At 32.8% G+C, this 19,532-nt stretch overlaps 3 protein-coding genes across 3 annotated transcripts; all 3 read right to left on the bottom strand.

Annotated features, from left to right (window-relative positions):
• Positions 1-324: 324 nt before the first annotated feature.
• Positions 325-1,284, bottom strand: LOC105865639 (olfactory receptor 6C6-like). The gene has a single exon (XM_012754368.1). It carries the CDS (start codon positions 1,282-1,284, stop codon positions 325-327), a length of 960 nt encoding a protein of 319 aa, XP_012609822.1.
• A 4,871-nt stretch (positions 1,285-6,155) lies between these two features.
• On the bottom strand, positions 6,156-7,094 carry LOC105865633 (olfactory receptor 6C74-like). Its single transcript, XM_012754355.2, has one exon. It carries the CDS (start codon positions 7,092-7,094, stop codon positions 6,156-6,158), a length of 939 nt encoding a protein of 312 aa, XP_012609809.2.
• An 11,219-nt stretch (positions 7,095-18,313) lies between these two features.
• LOC105865838 (olfactory receptor 6C74) lies at positions 18,314-19,252 on the bottom strand. Its single transcript, XM_012754707.2, has one exon. It carries the CDS (start codon positions 19,250-19,252, stop codon positions 18,314-18,316), a length of 939 nt encoding a protein of 312 aa, XP_012610161.2.
• Between the last annotated feature and the right edge of the window lie 280 nt (positions 19,253-19,532).

The following is a 19,532-nucleotide window of genomic DNA, read 5'->3' as shown; positions in this document are numbered from 1 at the left end:
GCAATTAACACACATATATTAAAATGATTATGTGAGTATATCTAGCAAGGTTCTTTTACAAAGCATTCAGGACATAAAACTGCCATTTATGAGAAGAGATATCCCTAGGCAAAGATAGAAATTAATATTCTCGATTGAAGAAGGCAGTTTACTACTAGAAAGTAGGAAGATGTACTCAAAAAGAAGAACATAGAAGGCTGCAGAGTACAGAGAGATTTAATAAACCTAATATGATAAAAATCCACAAGGGGAGAAATGACAGAGATTTGAACTAACATAATTGAAGACTGTATTCAATTTTTGCATTCATGTTCCAACAGTGTGTTATCTAGACCCAAATTTTGTCTCACTCTTTTGAAAATAACAAAATCTTTGCAGCGTATCTTTGAGAGCTTCTTTCACCTGCTGGTTCCTTAGAGTGTAAATGAAGGGGTTGAGTAAAGGGGCAACAGAGGTATTCAGCACAGCTACTCCTTTAATTAAAGTCACCTTTTCCTTTGCTGATAGTTTCATATATGTAAACATACAACTCCCATAAGTAATAGAGACAACAACCATGTGCGAAGAACAAGTGGAAAAGGCCTTTGTTTGTTGTTGAACAGAAGGAAATTTTAGAATGGTTTTGATGATGTATGTGTAGGAGAGTACTACTAACAATAATGTGATGACAAGCGTCACCACAGCTAAGATAAAAGCTATCAATTCTAGGACATGTGTATCTGTGCAAGAGATCTGCAGAATAGGAGAAGTGTCACATAAGAAGTGATCAATAGTTTTGGAAGCACAGAAATCCAGCTTGAGCCCCAAGACCATAGGGGGGAAAATGGTTAGGAATCCAGTTGCCCAAGAGCTGAGTACAAGCTGGTAGCATACTTTGCTACTCATAATCATTGGGTAATGCAGTGGTTTGCAAATAGCAACATAGCGATCATAGGACATGGCAGCCAGGAGGTAAAACTCAGTAATCCCTAATAGAAAAAAAAAGAATAATTGAGTTATACAATCAGTGTAGGAAATTGTTTTATCTCCAGTCAGAATACTCATCAAGAATCGTGGAATGCAGGCTGTTGTGAATGAAATTTCTAAGAAGGAGAAATTTCGAAGGAAGAAATACATTGGAGTCTTGAGATGGGGATCCAGTAGGGTGAGGAGGATGATAATTAAGTTCCCCATCAGGCTTAAGATATAATTAAAAAATAGAAAAAGAAAAATCACGATTTGTAGCAGAGGGTCGTCTGTCAGTCCAAGCAGAATGAACTGTATCTCCATTGTTTGGTTCTTCATTTTTCTTTTGTCCCTTCAAATCCATAGAAAATAAAAACTAATATCACAAGTAAGAAAAGATATTTTTTTCATTCTCAGCTATAGAACGTTCCATATTCAGAAACTTATGTTCAAATATTTTACAAATCAATTTAGAGTTCATCAAAATGAACATGTCCTCCAATTCATCATTCATGTTTACAAGAATGCAGAGAGATTTTTCTCTTGTGCAGGGTTAATTCTTACCACTTTACAGGAGGCTTGTCAGTCGGTTCAAATGTAGTTTCATAATTTGGTTAGTATTAATCTATAATCCATCTTTCAAGCACTTTATCCCAATTGGCTGTTAAACATTTAATATTTTTGAATTTCTAAAATTAGCTAATATCTCAAGTAATTTGTTACTTAAGATATTTATTCATTCATCATCAATTCCACTTTATATTTTATTTACTTAATTTTTTTTACTTTTCTTCAGGTTTTCTAACTCCATCTGATTGACTACTTGTATACTTTATCAACTGCCTTTAGATTCAACATTAAAATTACTAACTTTCCAGTAAGCCATTAACAATGCCTCAATTCTATATGATAGAAATAAAACAAACAGAAAAACTAAAATTAGTCCTCATGTATTTTATGTTCCTTTTTTCTTTCTTCCACATAGAATGGTCTCCTATTTCTTTCTTATACAAATATAGTAAGAAGCTATGTATTTTTATTTTAGATATAGAATGATTTTGAGTGATAGTTGCAGTTCTTGTTAGTGACTAGTGTTGCAGTTACATTCCATAGTTACTGTTTATAATCTGTTTATTGTTCACTATTTTCTTTGCACTAAAGAAAGGTTTCTTTGTCTTAGCCAATTTTCAGAATTGCCAGACAACATTCAAAAGGGCTTTCTTTTATTTTCTTGTTATCCTTTTGTATATATATATGTATATGTATATATATATATATACATATATATATAATAGAAAAAACATATAATAGAAAAACCTATAATAAAAAACCTATAGTAGAAAACCTATAATAGAAAACCTATAATAGAAACCTATAATAGAAAGAAATAAAATGGCACATAAGTGACTTTTTATTTTTGATTAAATTTTTAAAAATATTTCTCTGCTTTTCTAGATAACTTGATATTCTTTTATGTACACATATTCTTTTTAAAGTTACTGAATTCCTAGGATCTTTGTTTTAAACATATCTGATTGTTTTCTACCAGTCTTAATTTGTATATCCTTCATAATAATATGTTAATGCATGCATAATAGTTCTTACAACATAAAAATATTCCTATATTTTTATCTCTTGGGGTTTTTCATTAATCATTCTTTCATCGTAATAAAATGTACATGTAATGTATATGCATATGTATTTTAATACATAAATACATTATAATAATACATATTATTTGTAATGTAATAAATATAAATTTATCTTTTGTTGGATTCTGTGGAAATGTCATGATGTGGCAGACTAAATATAACTAGTAAAGACATCATTTCTTTATTTCATCATTATTCTAGTAATTGCAATCTTAGTTTTGCGAAACACAATAGCTAGATTTATCCTTTAAATATAAATGTTTTTTAGATTTTCTTAAAATTCAAATTGTATTTCTGCATCAAAACATCACATGTATCCTACAAAGATATGTACCTATTATGTACCCATAATAATTAAAAAGAAAAAGAAAAAAATGTAAAGAATACCTGCTCTCTAATTTTCTCTCCATGATTCATCTGATACTACTGTAAGCTCATAGAGATAGATTGAGATAATGAATTAGAGACTCATTTGCATATCAAAAAATGCACACTACTACATTTTATGTATTTATGTGTACATGTATATAATAGATATTTTCACTTCTTTGTCTTAAAAAATTAAATAAACAAGACAATTTAAGAAAAAATTTAATTCCTAGACTTGGATTTCCAAAGTTCTTCCCTAACTTCTGTTTCAGAAAAAGATCAGTTAAAAATTATCTGACTCGAGGGGGGAGGGGAGGCAAGGGCAATGCATGTAACCTTAACGTTTGTACCTCCATAATATGCTGAAATAAATAAATAAATAATCAATCTTACCAAAATAAAAAAAAAAGAAATTATCTTACCTTACAACGAATATATTAAATTTGCTTTTCTGTTATGGTGCAGGGTGAAATACAAAGGCTAACAAAATTTAGGATGATTATAATAATTTCAAGACATCATTCAATTATTTAAAAGGATATGATTTAAATAAAGATGAAATGTAAGAATTATTTATGTTTCAAAATACATCCTGCTTCTACTTAAGTTCATATTCACTATACATATCAGGATTCAGATACTAACAAATCCTAATGTATCTCTATCATTCTTTCATGTCTTGTTAAATTTTCCAAAAGCTTTAATCAATATTTAACTAAATGAGTTATACCAAAAATTAAAACCTAGGTAAAAGAACAACCTTTAAGTAGAGAAATTTAACATACCTCATGCTTCTAATTAAGCTATAATTTTATAATGTTTTTGTTTTTGCTCAACAAAGACACAAGGGAATCTTTTGAAATCAGAAAGCAAAAGAAGGTGGAAAAGGTTTTCCCTAGAGACTGCTGTTCAGAAAGTACTATTTATGTATACGTAAAAGCAATCTACATTGTTTCTAAAATCTAGAAAATATGCAAAACAAAAGAATCAATTTTTTTTCACAGTACTGAGGCAATATGAGAAAATCTGCTGGACTGGGTTTTTGTTTAAAAATTCTTTTTTGTTACTTTCAATAAAAAATAGTGAAAATTAAAAATGTATCTATAGTAGGCTTGGATATTGCAGATTAAAACTTAAAATGAGGGTTTTAATTGTAAACTGGTAAAACACTGCCTGAGTATTCAAGTGTTATATGAAATTTTTATTAAAATAGCTCAGTATAAAAATTTGAAATATAAAGCATTAAATTGATCTGCAAAATATAGACAACTATTTTATACAGAACTGAGTTGGGGAATATTCATGATAAGTCATGTGATGTGGACCTTCACACTCTAATTTCATGACTGACTACAGAAGACTAAGCTAAAGAATTTAGCATGAAACAAATCAGTTTTTCTTCTGAAATTCAAAGCAGTAGTCACTAATGATGAGAGGAGAACTGAGTAGTACATAGCTTTCAGTGGATATTCTGGTTTGGAGTGGCAAAATGTGGGGTTATTTATTTATTTATTGCTGTAATAAAATGTGTTCTACAAATCTCTTCCCATAAACCTCAGTAAATTCTAGCAATGCCTGAAATTTTCATGATAATTGTGTAGTAATTTTACTTTTTCTGTCTAACATATTAATTAGGAAACAACATCCTAACTTTTGCATTTGGACTGCCTGGCTGTTGGTGGGTATGTAAAATGGTATAACTGCTATGGAAAATAATAATGAGGTTCCTCAAAAATTAGAAAATAAAATTACTATATGATTACAGCAATCCCAGCTCCAGGTTCTGGGTACATATGCAAAAGAATTGAAATAAGGATCTCAAAGTGATACTTGTACTCCCATGTTAATTGCAGCATTATTCACAATAGCCAAAATATGGAAATAATCCAAATGACCATCAACAAGTAAGTGGATAGAGAAGTGTTGTATACACACATAATAGATTCAGCATTTAAAAGGAAGGAAATCTTGATTTGTGACAATATAGATAACGCTGGAGGACATTATGCTAAGTGAAATAAGCCAGTCACAGAAAGACAATTACTGCATGATGCCACTTATATGAGTTATGTAAAATAAAATTATAAATAACAAAATTATTCAATACACACATTTTTATGAAAAAAATCATGAAATAGAATATGTCCCAGTGAAAATATTTTCTGCTTTTTAAGCTCTGATCATTACATAGAAATTAACATCTAATAGTTTCTTCCCTAAAGTTAGAACATCTCTTTAAGAGAAGGATTTGATACTTCTACTGTCCTGGTTTCACCAATAAAAGATATATCTATATAGGAATATGTCTATATTTATGTCAATCAGTATATGTATATTATTCACATATATATATATCTAACATAGATCAGACAAATAATTTCCGAAAAAATATATTGAGTTAGCATTGATCTTATTTAATAATCATTCATAAGGCATTTTCAGCTAGATTCAGAATATCCCAAGTGAATTAAAGGGAGTCTTGAGGGGTATGAAAATATCAATTAAATGTTGTATTTCATTATCAACTTTAAACCAATAAGATACATTTTCTTTCAAACATAATTGAAACTTTTGCAAATGTAACTTCTCTCAAATAGAAATTAAATGACTAGTGTCTACAGAATATACTTTAAAACAATTATATGCATATTAATATACATTTTTAAAGATGAACATCAGCAATGGTGATTAATCTCTGTTACAATTTCCTTTAATTTTTTAAAATAGAATATATACCAATAAATTGGTAGTATAACAAAAATTTAAATAAATATTAGTTTTTAAGTTTGTTGTAACTGATCACAAATAAGTATAATAACCTCTGTGTTATACGACACATCAAATGTAATTTAAATTAAATAATATTTTACAGTCTATACTAACTGGAATTATTAAAAAAGAAAATATACATATGGAAAAACTTAAGCTCAATTTCTTTCAGATATCTAGAGGAAAAGGAAATAAGATAAGAAAAAAAAAACACCTTTAGTAAAGAATAGAAAGAAAATGATCTCTTGTAGACCAAAGATTTTTGTGAAAAAAATAAAGTTTGAGAAGACATAAAAGATAAATATCAAAGCAATGAAAAGAAAGAAAAGGAAGAGATTATATCTTGGAAGGTACTACTGAATACATTGATAATATTTGAGTCTCTTTTATTCATTTCCTTTATATAATGCAATAGAATGTTCATTTCTTTGAGAAAGTGGTAACCCTATATATCAAATTCATAAAGGCTTTCTTCACTTGTTCATTTCTTAAGGTGTAGATGAAAGGGTTCAAAAGTGGAGCAACAGAGGTATTGAGCACCGAAATTCCCTTTGAAAAAGATACTCTTTGTTTGACCGATGGTTTAACATACATGAAGATGCAGCTGCCATAAGAAAGCGATATCACAATCATGTGAGAAGAACATGTGGAAAAAGCCTTTTTCCTCTGACTGGTTGAAGGGATTTTTAGAATTGTCAGGGCAATGTAAGTATATGATATTATCACCATTATCAATGTGACCAAGAGTGTCACTAAAGCTGAAACAAATCCCATCCTCTCGAGGAGCTGCGTATCTGTGCAGGAGAGCTGCAGGAGGGGGGTAGTGTCACAGTAGAAATGATCAACAATGTTGGAGGCACAGAAGTCAAGATTTAGGCCCAGGAGAAGTGGCGGAAAGATGACAAAAAATCCAGCAAGCCAGCATCCGAGGACAAGCTGTATGCAGATTTTGCTGCTCATGATGGTCATGTAATGCAGGGGCTTACAGATGGCAACGTAGCGGTCATAGGACATGGCAGCCAGCAAGTAAAATTCTGATGCACCAAGTAGGAAGGCAAAGAACACTTGAGTGACACAGCTGTTATAGGAAATAGTTTTGTCCCCAGTTGCCATAACAACTAGGAATTTAGGGATGCATGTAGTTGTATAGGAAATTTCTAAGAAGGAAAAATTCCTAAGGAAAAAATACATGGGAGTCTTAAGGTAAGTATCCACCAGGGTGAGTGTGATGATGATCAGATTGCCAGTGATGCTTAGCAAATAGGTGAGAAGCAGGAAGATAAACAACACGACTTTCAATTCTGGATTATCAGTCAAACCTGCTAGGATGAACATTGTCACTCTTGTACGGTTTCCCATTACAGTCCAGCTCTGAAGAGAAAAAGCAGTCATAATCTCTATGGAAAAATGACAATGATAACTAGTGGCTAAGCAAAAGTCAGCAAAGTGCTGTTTCAGATAGAGCAATACAACGTTCATTCATGTTTTAAAGATAGTTATGCTAGGAAGAATAATAGTTTGTATCTCCATAGTATCTGGATAGAGAATTAAAACTTTATTTCCAAAGAACAATCTATATAATTGGTAGTAAAGGTTCATTGGTATTATGTGAATAAATTAGAGGGAAATTAAAAGAAATTAAGGGACGGAAAAAGGCTTTTTCTCTCTTGATAGTATGCAAGAGTTTGGATGGTATGCCATTTCCTGTTCAATTAAAAAAGTTTACTTGAATAAAATTTTAAAAATTTACATACAAACTCCCAAATAAGACCTTACATTAGAAGTACATGAATCAATATTTTGCATTTAACACACACACACCCCTTCAGCCATGATCAATAACCAGGGCTAGTACACCTTTACTAATAAAAGTCAAATGCCTGATTCTTATCTCATTTACTTTCATGGCTAACGAAATTCAATTTCAAATAAGTGAAACTAAGTCACAGGGAAAACTTTCATTTGCTATTCCTTTCCTGTCACTACTTGCATCACCTCAACCTCTGTTGTTACCCCCATGCTTCCCACACTATACCCCAATAGCAAATTAGCAGGAACAGTCAACGCCAGTGCACGTAGCAAGCCACTTCAGTTTTCCTCTCAGGTTATGGTTTTGAGAATGGACCAGGTAAAGTGAAAAGTGGGATACAAGAATATAAAAGCAGATAGAAATATATAAATAGGGGTTTGGAAAGTTGTGTGTAATAGAAAAAGTAAACACATAGCTATATGGAAACCTGAGAAGAATTTTAGATATAGGATAATGAGCTAGAGTAAAAAAATCAAAAGAAGATTAAAATATGTAAATTAGTAAAAATTACAAGGGAGAAAATATTTAGCAGTGAAAATTCTCTCCATCTGCTTATATTCTTTACACTTACATGTTTTTTCTTTGTCTAAAATAGAGATTGAAAACACGAACAATTTTTAGTTTAGCATGGCCTAAATAGAGGAGTATTTAATAAATGTCAAATGCACTATGAATCACAGAGCAGTGCTAAGACGAATTTTATTAATAAGAGTCATATATTTCCCTATCATAAGGATATTCAAATAGCCAGCTGACATGCAATTAAAGAGCTGTTAATCATAGATAACTCTTTTCTACATACAGCATATATTAACAGAGATGGTGAGATTAAGAAACAAATTTGTTCAGATTCGCAGAGCTAGTAAATTGGAGATTAAGAGATTGAAATTGAAAGACTATATTTCCCAAAGTTGTTCCCTTAAAGGCACAAAATTTGGTACAAGCATTTTTATGCCAGATTATAGTGCATTTATTAAAAAAAAAGATTAATGATATCTCAAAGGGAAATTTTCTTCCTGGGTATCTTCATCCTCAAACAGATAAAATGATTAAGTATTTGTGATGTGCATAGCATTATATAAGGCAATGTTTTCTGTCTTGAGAATATTAAGGTAACTATTTATAGCCTCTAAAACATACATTGAAGAAGGAATGCACATAATAAATAATAAAAATATAAAAACAAATAAAAGTTGTTTCCAATAATATCTTGAGAAGTTTACAGGAAGAAATTTGGATTCTAAGATAGGCCTTAGAGGGAGATAGGGAAATGAGACAAGGTATTGCTAGGAGAAGAAACAGCCTGAACAGAAATGAATTGAAGAGTACATGGATGACTTCATTAGAAACAATGAAGAGAACTTTGCTGTTGAAACTATGTCTTTTAATAATACAGACATACATAAGTGAAAAGAAATGACTGTTATTTTTCCTGGACATTCCTTTAACATTCATATAATTGTGGAACAATCTGTCACAAAATTTTCTTTATTTATACAAATTTCCTCAATGGCAACCATTGTATGAATCTAGAATTTTATCTTGTCAGATCATTCCTGAGTCCAACTTCAACAATCAAGCACACCAACTACCCTCCAACATGCACAGTAAAAATAATAACTTTACATTATGAAACCATTAGGAATTAGGTTATGAATGCAATTTTGTTTGTTAGATATTGCGAATGTCAAAAAATTTTTAAATGACAAGACATTTTGATTCTAAATTACCACTGCCTTCCATTTGTCTTTTTTTCTTACTGTTTTCCCTAAATCAAAATTTAAAAACTTGGAAAAAGAAAAAGTTAATGCTTTGATGGTTAAAATAGAAGAAACATGCATTACAATATATCTAACAGGAAGTATTGTCTTTAACTTTAATAAATATTAATTATTTTTATCTTCTTGAGTACTAAATCAGTCAGCCAAAAAAAACCTTCAAATGTAAACATTTATCTTAAACACAAAAAATATCTTTAAAACAAATAGACACAGATTTCTTCAAACAAAATAATCTGTTCTTAAACCAAGCACACTGATACTCCATTACTTTGAATGAATCTCACTCTACCCCACCATCAGTGGTTTTCTCACCTATAAATGGCAATCCTGGAAATTGTTTGATTAGCTGTTTAATTGGAGTTAGACCAGTGTATTAAATTTCTCCTTTATTATAATTTGCTTAGTTGTGTATTGAATCCTTTTCTAATTAATATTACCCACAGTTCCATATAATATTAATCCCATGCGGTTTCTATGCTTTCTATTCCCTGAAGGAAAATATCTGAAGATTATCACAAATTATCAGGAGAATACGAGATCCAGGAATACCACTTCCCAAAATATTACCCTTTTTTTATGTGTGTTATACAAGTGTTCTCCCCGGGCACTAAATATTTTTAAAAATAAAATATTTATTTAAAATAAACCACCTTAAACTATGTCTCTAGAGAGTTCAGTATAATAATTCAGCATAATATGTGTTTGCCTTCCCACATATCCATGTTTTGAAATCCCAGATATATAGATGAGGATTTGAAAACACGAAAAAAAAAAGATTATTTTATGTAGGAATAAAAGATGAAAATATAAAATGGAGAACATAGCCTATCATAGACAAAACTGGACCTCAAGCTAAATGCACCATTATGAATTCACTAGACATACCTGAACATGTTATATATAAATTTCAGTTTCTTTTCTGTAAACTATCTTTTCTGCAGTCTTTGGAATGTTATCTAGTATCAGAAACTTATATTTCATAGTAAGTAAGCATCCTTCACTTTTGTATTAATAAAATATTCTATGCCCTAGGCTTCCTTGCAACTTGTTGTGACCATGTGGCTAGATTTTGGCCAAAGGGTGTAAATGAAGATAATGTGTGCAACTTCCAGGGACTATCCTTTGATTAAAAGGGGGTTGTCCTTCTCCTCCTCCTCTTTACCTCATAATGCAGATGTGATGGCAGGCCATTCAGAGTCATGAGTGAGCAAATACACTAGGAATGGCTCATCAACAAGATAGAATTTACCCAGGTCCCTGACACCACTGCATGCCTACCAGCACAAAACCACAAGAATTTATGGAAAAAGTTCAGCTCCCAACCTGAACATTTATGAGATGAAAATGTTTATTTTCTTTAAACCGCTGTGATATTTGTCTTTCTCATATTCTACTAAATTTATGTTATTACCCCAAACTAAGAAGGTTCTGAATTTTGACCCTACCTATAGCCTGATGGGTTAGCCCACCCATATTTCATATATGCTGATGGAAAACACAAATCTGCTGGGTCAGAGACAGAGGACTGTTTTACTCACTACATAGCAGGCAACAGAAGCATCATGTTCTCATCAGTTCCTCTTTTGCCTTAAATCCCATGAGGGTCATTATGGAGGGAAACCCTAATAGATGTTTCTTCGAAAACCAATGTTTAGTAAATTCCCAAACTTTTAAAGAGACTGCTAGGAAATATGCCTAACTTTGCCCCACTAGGAGACATTATCTTTAATATGCTAGTCAGAAAAAAGAAATCTAATCTTCCCAAAGGGAAACACTGTTTTTATCTTCCAAATCTGTTTGCTGCAAAACATTCTTGAATGGATAGTTCAGGAAAAGAGCTGTCACAAGACATGTGAAAGTGAGTGGAGAATTCCTCCCAACAAATCTGCCCCTTACATGACTCTGTTGACCTCTCTGTTTAATATTCATGTCTTTTTAAATCATTCTTAAGGTGAAAGTCACAGTGTTTTCAGAAGGGAGGCAAGCTAGTGCCTTGCCTCCACACAAGCAGTACAAATATAATGATGTATGAAGTCCCATGGCAACTGTTTATTCTTTTGTGGGGAGCCACCCAAGTTAGACCTAATTACTTACATTACAGGTTAGTATTACCTCCAACATCACCTTCTGGCTGACTGGCTCCTAATTCAGGCTGGGAGGTCCAAGATCAAGAGACATCACATGGCAAGGAAATGTGTATATGATATAAGAGAAAAAGGGGATAGAAATTTACTGGGATAACTAACCTACTCTCACAATAATGGCATTAATCCATCCATGAGGGCAAAGTCATCATGACCTGATTGCCTCCTAAAGGTCCTCCCTCTTGACAAGTGCACTTGAATGTTTATTGTAGCACAATTCACAATTGCAAGGATGTGGAATCAACCCAAGTGCCTATCAATACATGAGTGGATTAATAAAACATGATATGTGTACTATGGAGTACTTCTCGGCCATAAAACAAATGATGAACTTTTGTAGCAACCTGGATGGAACTTGAGACTATTCTTCTAAGTAAAGTATCGCAAGAATGGAAAAACAAATATCACAGGTACTCAGTATTAAATTGGAACTGATCGACAACACCCATGTGCACATAGACTAGTAAAACTCAATGGAAACCATGCAGATGGCGGAAAGTGGGGACTGGTAAATTCACACCTAGTGGGTACAGTTCATGCTATCTTGGTGATGGACACACAAATAACTTTGTATCAAACTGCACAAAAGCAAATCATGTAACCAAAACTTTTGTACTCCCATAATGTTCTGGGAAAAAATAAAAAAATCATAAAAAATAAAAATATGTATTTTTTCTAGAGTTTATAATATACATTTTAAACTAATCTGAGTCCACCTTCAAATAACACTATGCCACTTCTTATGTGGTGTGGGTAACATAAAGGAGTTTTTCCAATTTTTGTCTCCTCTCATGTGTAACATTGTTGTTATTCATTTTAAATATCACCCCATATATTGTTACTGCTATTGTTTTAAACAAATGATTATCTTTTAGATCTCTTAAAAATTTAATCAATTTAAAAATATTTATTTTTTCACCTTTATTTCGTTTTTCTCCAATGCTCTTCTTTTCTTTGATTCACTAGTATACTGATTCCTGTTTATATGGTGGTAAGGTGGAGGGGGGTGGTATCAGGGCATTTCATAATCTTTCAAGTAAGCTGTAGCCATTTAGTGGGCCTCTGTCTCTGGACTGTGATCTTCACAGGTATTTCTCCAATGGTATATGTATTTTCCTCCCTGGTCCCTACCCTCCTGCCTGGCTACAGCATTCCCAATTTGCATTCTTAAAGACATGACACCTCCTCCCTTTGGTGAGACAGGAAGTCTAACAAGGACACAGGGGAGGATGCCATTCATCTAGATGGGGTAAACTCTGGCAAATCTTTTCCCATGGAGAATGAATGGGCCTTTTCTATGGAAAAGGCTCTGGGTGTATTTTACAGTAATTACTCTTCCCTTCACTTACCAGGAACATAATAGCTTATTTCCCAAATATTTATCATGAGAACCTGCTGGGGTTACTTAAGGTAAAGCCCATAAATGTGTTAGGGATCCCCTAAGATTATAGCCTCCAAGAGTTTCTCATTCTCATTCTCACCCACACTCAACCCTCAGCAATTTATCAAAATTAGTATATAAGTGTTCCTACTCATTTATTGTTCCTGTGGCTTCTGTTTCAGCTAATCAGATCTCAGATATGACCCCCTGGATGCAACTCTCCAGAATTTAGGGTGTCATTTTTTCCTACAACCTCAGCTTTCTAATGGGTCCAAGAAAATTCATTGGTTTTCAGTGGTCCATGTTTTTTCTTATCATAAGGAAGTAAGTGACAACTTTCAAGCTTTACCAGCCTGTGTTAAAACTAAAGTCCTTGGCACATTTACTTTTCATTTCAAGCAGCCAGATGTCTGTGTGTAGGTCAAATAAACTTCCTATGTTTTCATTATGCCCAAAGCCCTCTACTGGGTTTGGGGAATTCTTGACCCTTCTTCCTTACATTTAAAGGAATGAGTAACAACTAAAAATACTTCTCAGGTGGCTAGCTCCAATCCCACCTGCTGGCCCTCCATTTCACTAACAGGGAGGACAGTGGGGAACTTTGACTCTCCTCACTCACCACTTAGGCAAGAAAATCCATGACTTGAACCTGGGGAATCTTTTAAATTTCTGACATTGCCCATGGAATATCCCTGTGCCTTCCTTTTCCTGAAAATCATCTGTCAGCATTTCATCTTTTTCATGAAAATTGTCAAGAACTGGAAGGGGAGTAACAGATTAGCCAGCCACACTTTCGTAGATGCTGACAGAAAGCACAAGACACCTGGGTCAGAAACAATAGATGCTGTTATTCAGGGCATAGCAGAGAGCATGAGCTCCTTATTTGCATGGGTTCCCCTGGCCTCCCAATCCCCGGGGGTTGCAACGCAGAGAATTCCCACATGGATGCTACAGACACAGTCTGTGTCACAAGTCCATATCACAGTTGAAAAACCTGGAGCTTAGGAAACCCCCATTATTTTAAAGATATTGTTAGAAAATCTGCCCAACCTTGCCACATTGCGAGACATTTTCTTTATAATCCTAGTCAGGAAAAAAATCTGCTTGCTGCCTATGAGGCAGAAATTATTTCTATCTTTCAAAGCTGAATGATATAAAATATCTTTGTAAAAATAATCCAGAACAAGAGCTAATACAATATGTGTGGAAATACCATGGAGAATTGCAACCCAAATGTCATGACTATTTGGTATCACAAGTGGTTGCATGGCATAGATACTTACAGAGGGGAATTTGGAATTAGTTTTGTCATCTTGACGCTTCGGAAGACAGTGCTATGAAGATAAAAAAATGGAATATTAGGAGTCCACGGAATGAAGTATTATCACTTGGAAAAAAACTTGTATTAAAGATGACCTTTCTCAAACTGGATGTAGGAGATAAAAAGCAATGTGATAAACATCTGAAATGTAAATACTACACATGCTATATCATGGGAAGGCTATTTCCAACCACATTGAGGATCTTAAAGAAAGAAAATGACAAGTTTGTGGCTTCAAATTACTAGATTGAGTTATGGTCAGCAAACCACAGCATTCCCATGACTATCCATAATATATTTATTATCTCTTTAAATCCTCATGTCAGTTGTTGCTGAAAACAAAGGTAGGCTCTGATCTTGCAGTTTGTTGTATAGCAACATCAGTTAAATTTACATCCTTACCAGATCGCTTTTGTGAAAGTTCATTGATTAGAAATTGAGGTGGGGCATACCAATTAGGGAATTGTAGATAGATATAGATATGTAAGTAGATATTAAAATATTTCAAATATTTCTGATTACTTCAAGGAAAAATCACACTGAAATTCATTGTCTGCAAAAGCTATCCCACTTACTGTATTTTTTGACATGAATGCCATCTTGCTTAAAGAATAATGGCCACACATATTGTAGCTAACTTTAAAAGAAGATTTCAGGTATCCTCTTATCACTTGACTAGAAATACTAACTACCTCCATGTTAATAAATAGTCATATCCAGCATGATATCCAGGGCCAAATAAAAATCAGACCTCAAATGAGAAGACCTGTATATTGCAATAATTTACAAATTTACACTGACAAAAGCCTGGGGATTATACATGACAATAGAATCTTAGGATAATATTCCAAAGAGAAAGTAAATACAATTTTACACCAGGGTGAATTTATTAATATATTTTAGTGATTGTGGATTTAATGGAAAATCTCAAGTTTTTAATGGATGATGTAATTTTTTGTTCCATTGAACAACTATAACTTGGAATCATGAGTATTTGTCCCTATTGAAGAATTGCCAAAAATACCTATTTTGATGAAGAAAAATAAATCTAAGAATGTAGGATGGTGATGATATGGAACAATTTTATCATGTGCAATTCACTTACATATTCTTTAACTATGTAACTGGAGAAAACCCAGAGGAAAATGTTTTCTCTGAGATATTGCAAAAGGGGGTTTGCTAGCACCTTTAAAAAGTATTGTAACCACTGGTCTGAAATGAAGACTTTATTAAAATAAATTCCCCGATTTCTTTGGAGATGATGGATCATGGGAAGACAGAGGTTATGTTATGGTACTTAACTGATATTAGCAAGTTGAGTGTGGTTACTGATTGGTTAGTAGTAGTCTAAAGTAGTTACCAAAATTACATGACACACTTTGGTAGTGAATAACAGATCATGGAGTTCATACGACTAAAACAAACAGGCAGCCCTTTAAGTAATTAATTGGTCTATAAAATTGAAAGAGCTCTAGGATGAATGAAAGGAAGAAGGATTCAACCATTATAATGGAGTGAGAGCTCCTTATCTAATTACAAACTTTAGTCATTTCTTAGAACCAGAACCCATGAAGTAAGTTATCTTTGAGGAAGGGTCATACATTGATATTAATATCTAAATTTTTCTCTAGTCTTCCTCAAAGCATATATGGTCCTTTCCCAGAAAAACTGTTCAATGAAGATAGAGAAACATGGATTTTTATGGGTTGTTTGACTTCATTTCTGAACTAATCTTAATTACAATGAGTATAGAATGCCAGTGTGTTCACTTATAAGAGTGGAAGATAATTGGGTTAGAAGAAGGTTTATTGATAAGTTGTCAATGTGTGCTACTCTGTATTGCAGTGATTCTAGTGCATGTGCAAAAATATTCCTGTGCATATAGTTTTAAAAGATATATTCAGGACCAAGTAGAAAACCATGAAGTCTCCTTCATTAACAAATAATAAATCTAAAGCATCATTATATTCTTGGTAATACTTGAGACCTTAATGATACCATTAAAAACTTATAAAAGGAAGAAGCAGAAGTGGTGATTTATCCCACATACCAGTTCACCTCAAACATTTACCTCTCCCAACACAGATAAACTTTAGAAAATGACAAGGAACACATAAGCTAAATTAGGTGATAACCTCAATTCTAAATGTCTTTTTTCAGTTTTGGCCCATTTATTTGAATATATCAAAATAATTCCAGCACTAAATATCTAGTTATTGATTTAATGAATGCATTTTTATGATTCAGTAGAAACCAGAAACATATCACATAGCTAATCAAATAAAATAGTACACCTTCTTACTCTAGCCCTTTGCTATTATTTATTCCATGGGCCAGCAAACTACAGCCCATGGGCCAAATATAACCCACGGACTGTGTTTGCACAACCTTTCATCTAAGAATTTTGTTTTCTTACATTTCTCAAAGATTGTTAGAAGAAAAAGGAGGAGGAAGAGGAAAAGGAGGAGAAGCATATACATGTATGATATGATAATAATCATTTAAAAAAGTTATAACAAATACAGAATCAGAACTTTTCAGGTAAAATATTTTTAAAAGAGAATCATGAAATTTTATTTTATAAGTAAATATATACAAATTTTCCCTTTTCTATGGTAACAGTTAGCCATCAATAATATGCTTTCTTGAAGATATCACCCATTACTCTATTCCAAAATAGATGGTATTTTAGCAAAAAGTGGATAACTAGCCAGCTTTCAAAAGAAAGTTGAAATAAGTGAGGAACTTGAAAATAGATTGTCAGAAGTTCTCACCATATTTTTTATTACTGAAAATTATGTAGACAGATTAAATATAAAAATGCTCATCTACCTATTAGAAAATTTGGAAACAATCATTTTAATACTTTTTGAAATTTTCTAATTAAAAAATTTGTGTGCTTTTAAAATATTATATAAAAATGAATAATCAAGACAGATGTGTAACATCAGAGAAGATAGAAGTATAGTAGCTCTATGAACTCAACAGTCTTAGAAAAATATTCATTGAGGAAATTTACACTAGTCTTTAGGGGAAATTCTTTCCTTCTGACACACTGAGCTATAATACCATTCAAAGGAAAAGGGTAAAAACATTCTTCTGTGCACATGATCAGCCAGTGTATCTAATTTTAATGTTTGAATCATTTAATTTGAAATATAAGGCACTCTATAGATCCCATACAGCCTTAATTTTATCTAAGATATTCCTTAAATCTGCTGAATTCTCTAAAATGATCTTAATGTTCTTTTGCATTCTAAATGCTATATGGGCAGAGATGGATTTTCACTTTGCTAACAATACGTAAGACATTTTCATGGGCTTTAAGGGACCATTTTTTGTTTGGTTTTGTTTTTTGACATCAGCAAGTTATTTAATCTGTATATGCTTTATGTTTTTATGCATATATTAGCATGGCAATACCTGTCCTACAGAGGTCTGAAGATGGATCTGATAATACATTTCACAAAACCTGGCACATGATAAACAAACAATAAATGTTAGTGATAATTTCTATCTGATATCTGCAGTGGTGGTAATGCTTTAACCCCTTAAATTTTTAAATCTGTTTCTGAGATTACACTGTATCTCTAAGTCTGGTTAAAAATTTGAAAGTATCAAACCATATAATTAAAGAAATGCCATTAAGTTGATTTGCTTCAAAATTCTGCTAAACAATGAATAAGAAAATCAGATTTAGCATTCTACATCCACCAATAATAATGAGCTCATTAGGTGATCAAATCTAGGTAGTGTATTAAGCTCTCTATAAAATATATAACAAATTGAATCTCTGAATTCCAGAACAGTGAAAAAGGGAATGGAAAATCTGAAGTCCCACTTTATCTGCCTCTGAGAGAATTCTGAGGGGAAATTGATAGAGGTTCCAAATATATAAACAAACGATTTTGACCACAACCAAGAAATATCTTTTCTATGGTTCTCTCAGACTGAGGGAAAAATATGAGTGAGAGTTAGGCTTTGGAAATTAGGCAGGTCCCAACAAAAATTAGGCAGGTCCCATTAAAAGTGAACAAAAGAGGTAATATTATTTTCAACACAGGTATTGGAGAGCTTTGTGACACACTCCACTCTTCTTGTTTGATTTAACTCATAACTTTAGCAGTGTCATTAAAACGATTCACTTCATTGAGAAAATCTCAATCTTTTTGGTAATGTTCTTAAAGGCATCTTTCACTTGTTTGTTTCTCAGGGTATAAATGAATGGATTCAACATGGGGGCAACAGAAGTACTGAGCAGAGCTATCCCTTTATTTAAAGACACTCTTTCCTTTGCAGAGGGTTTCACATACATAAAAATGCAGCTGCCATAGGAAATGGACACGACAACCATGTGGGAAGAACATGTAGAAAATGCTTTTTTCCTCTGCTGCGAAGAAGGTATTTTCAGAATAGTCTTGATGATATTTGTGTAGGAGAGAATCACTAATACCAGTGTAACCAGGAGAGTTAAAATGGCAGAGAAAAGCATCATTAATTCTATTATGTTTGTGTCTGTGCAAGAGAGCTGCAGTATAGGAGAAACATCACAGAAGAAATGATCTACAGTATTGGCTGCACAGAAATCAAGCTGCAGACCCATAAGGAGTGGTGGAAAAATTATTAGGAAACCAGCCAACCATGATGCAAGGACCAGCAGGTTGCAGACTCTGCTGCTCATGATGGTCGTGTAATGCAGGGGCTTGCAGATGGCCACATAGCGGTCATAGGGCATGGCAGCCAGGAGAAAAAACTCAGTTGCTCCCAAGAGAATAGTGAAAAACAGCTGTGCTGCACAACTGTTGTAAGAAATGGTCTTATCACCTGTTGCCATACTAACAAGAAATTTGGGAATACAGACAGTCGTAAAGGAGACTTCCAAAAATGAAAAATTTCGGAGGAAGAAATACATGGGTGTCTTAAGATGCAAATCTAGTAGGGTGAGGGTGATGATGGTTAGATTCCCAGTGACACTCAACATATACGTGGATAACAGGAGAAGAAAAATGACCACCTGTAATTGTGGATCATCTGTCAGCCCAAGAAGAATGAAAGTTGTCACTGTTGTGTGATTTCTCATAGTTGATTTCTGTTTTTAAAAAAATAAAAAGAAAAAATTAGAACTGAGGAAGGAAGATCTTCACGAGACACCCATTTTTCTTGAGATTATCCATAAACACACTTCTATATACACCCAACCTATTTTAATAGCAGCCTATAAAATTTTGCTTATATAATTTTTACTCAAATTTTTACTAACTAAATGCAAATGTTTGAGTTTCTTTTCTTAAGCTCCATAAACCTAAGCATTCCAAAGGGATAACATGTCTCATTGATAAAGCCGTAAAAATGTAAAAGCA

This window comes from Microcebus murinus, chromosome 10, assembly GCF_040939455.1.
Source record: "Microcebus murinus isolate Inina chromosome 10, M.murinus_Inina_mat1.0, whole genome shotgun sequence".
In the NCBI taxonomy this organism is placed as follows: Eukaryota; Metazoa; Chordata; class Mammalia; order Primates; family Cheirogaleidae; genus Microcebus; species Microcebus murinus.
The sequence above is the reverse complement of the archived record's forward strand: the minus strand, read 5'-3'. Positions and strand labels throughout refer to the sequence as shown.

Coding starts and splice junctions, on each gene's coding strand:
- LOC105865633 (XM_012754355.2), bottom strand. CDS start 7,094: ATGGGAAACCGTACAAGAGTGACAATGTTCATCCTAGCAGGTTTGACT.
- LOC105865639 (XM_012754368.1), bottom strand. CDS start 1,284: ATGAAGAACCAAACAATGGAGATACAGTTCATTCTGCTTGGACTGACA.
- LOC105865838 (XM_012754707.2), bottom strand. CDS start 19,252: ATGAGAAATCACACAACAGTGACAACTTTCATTCTTCTTGGGCTGACA.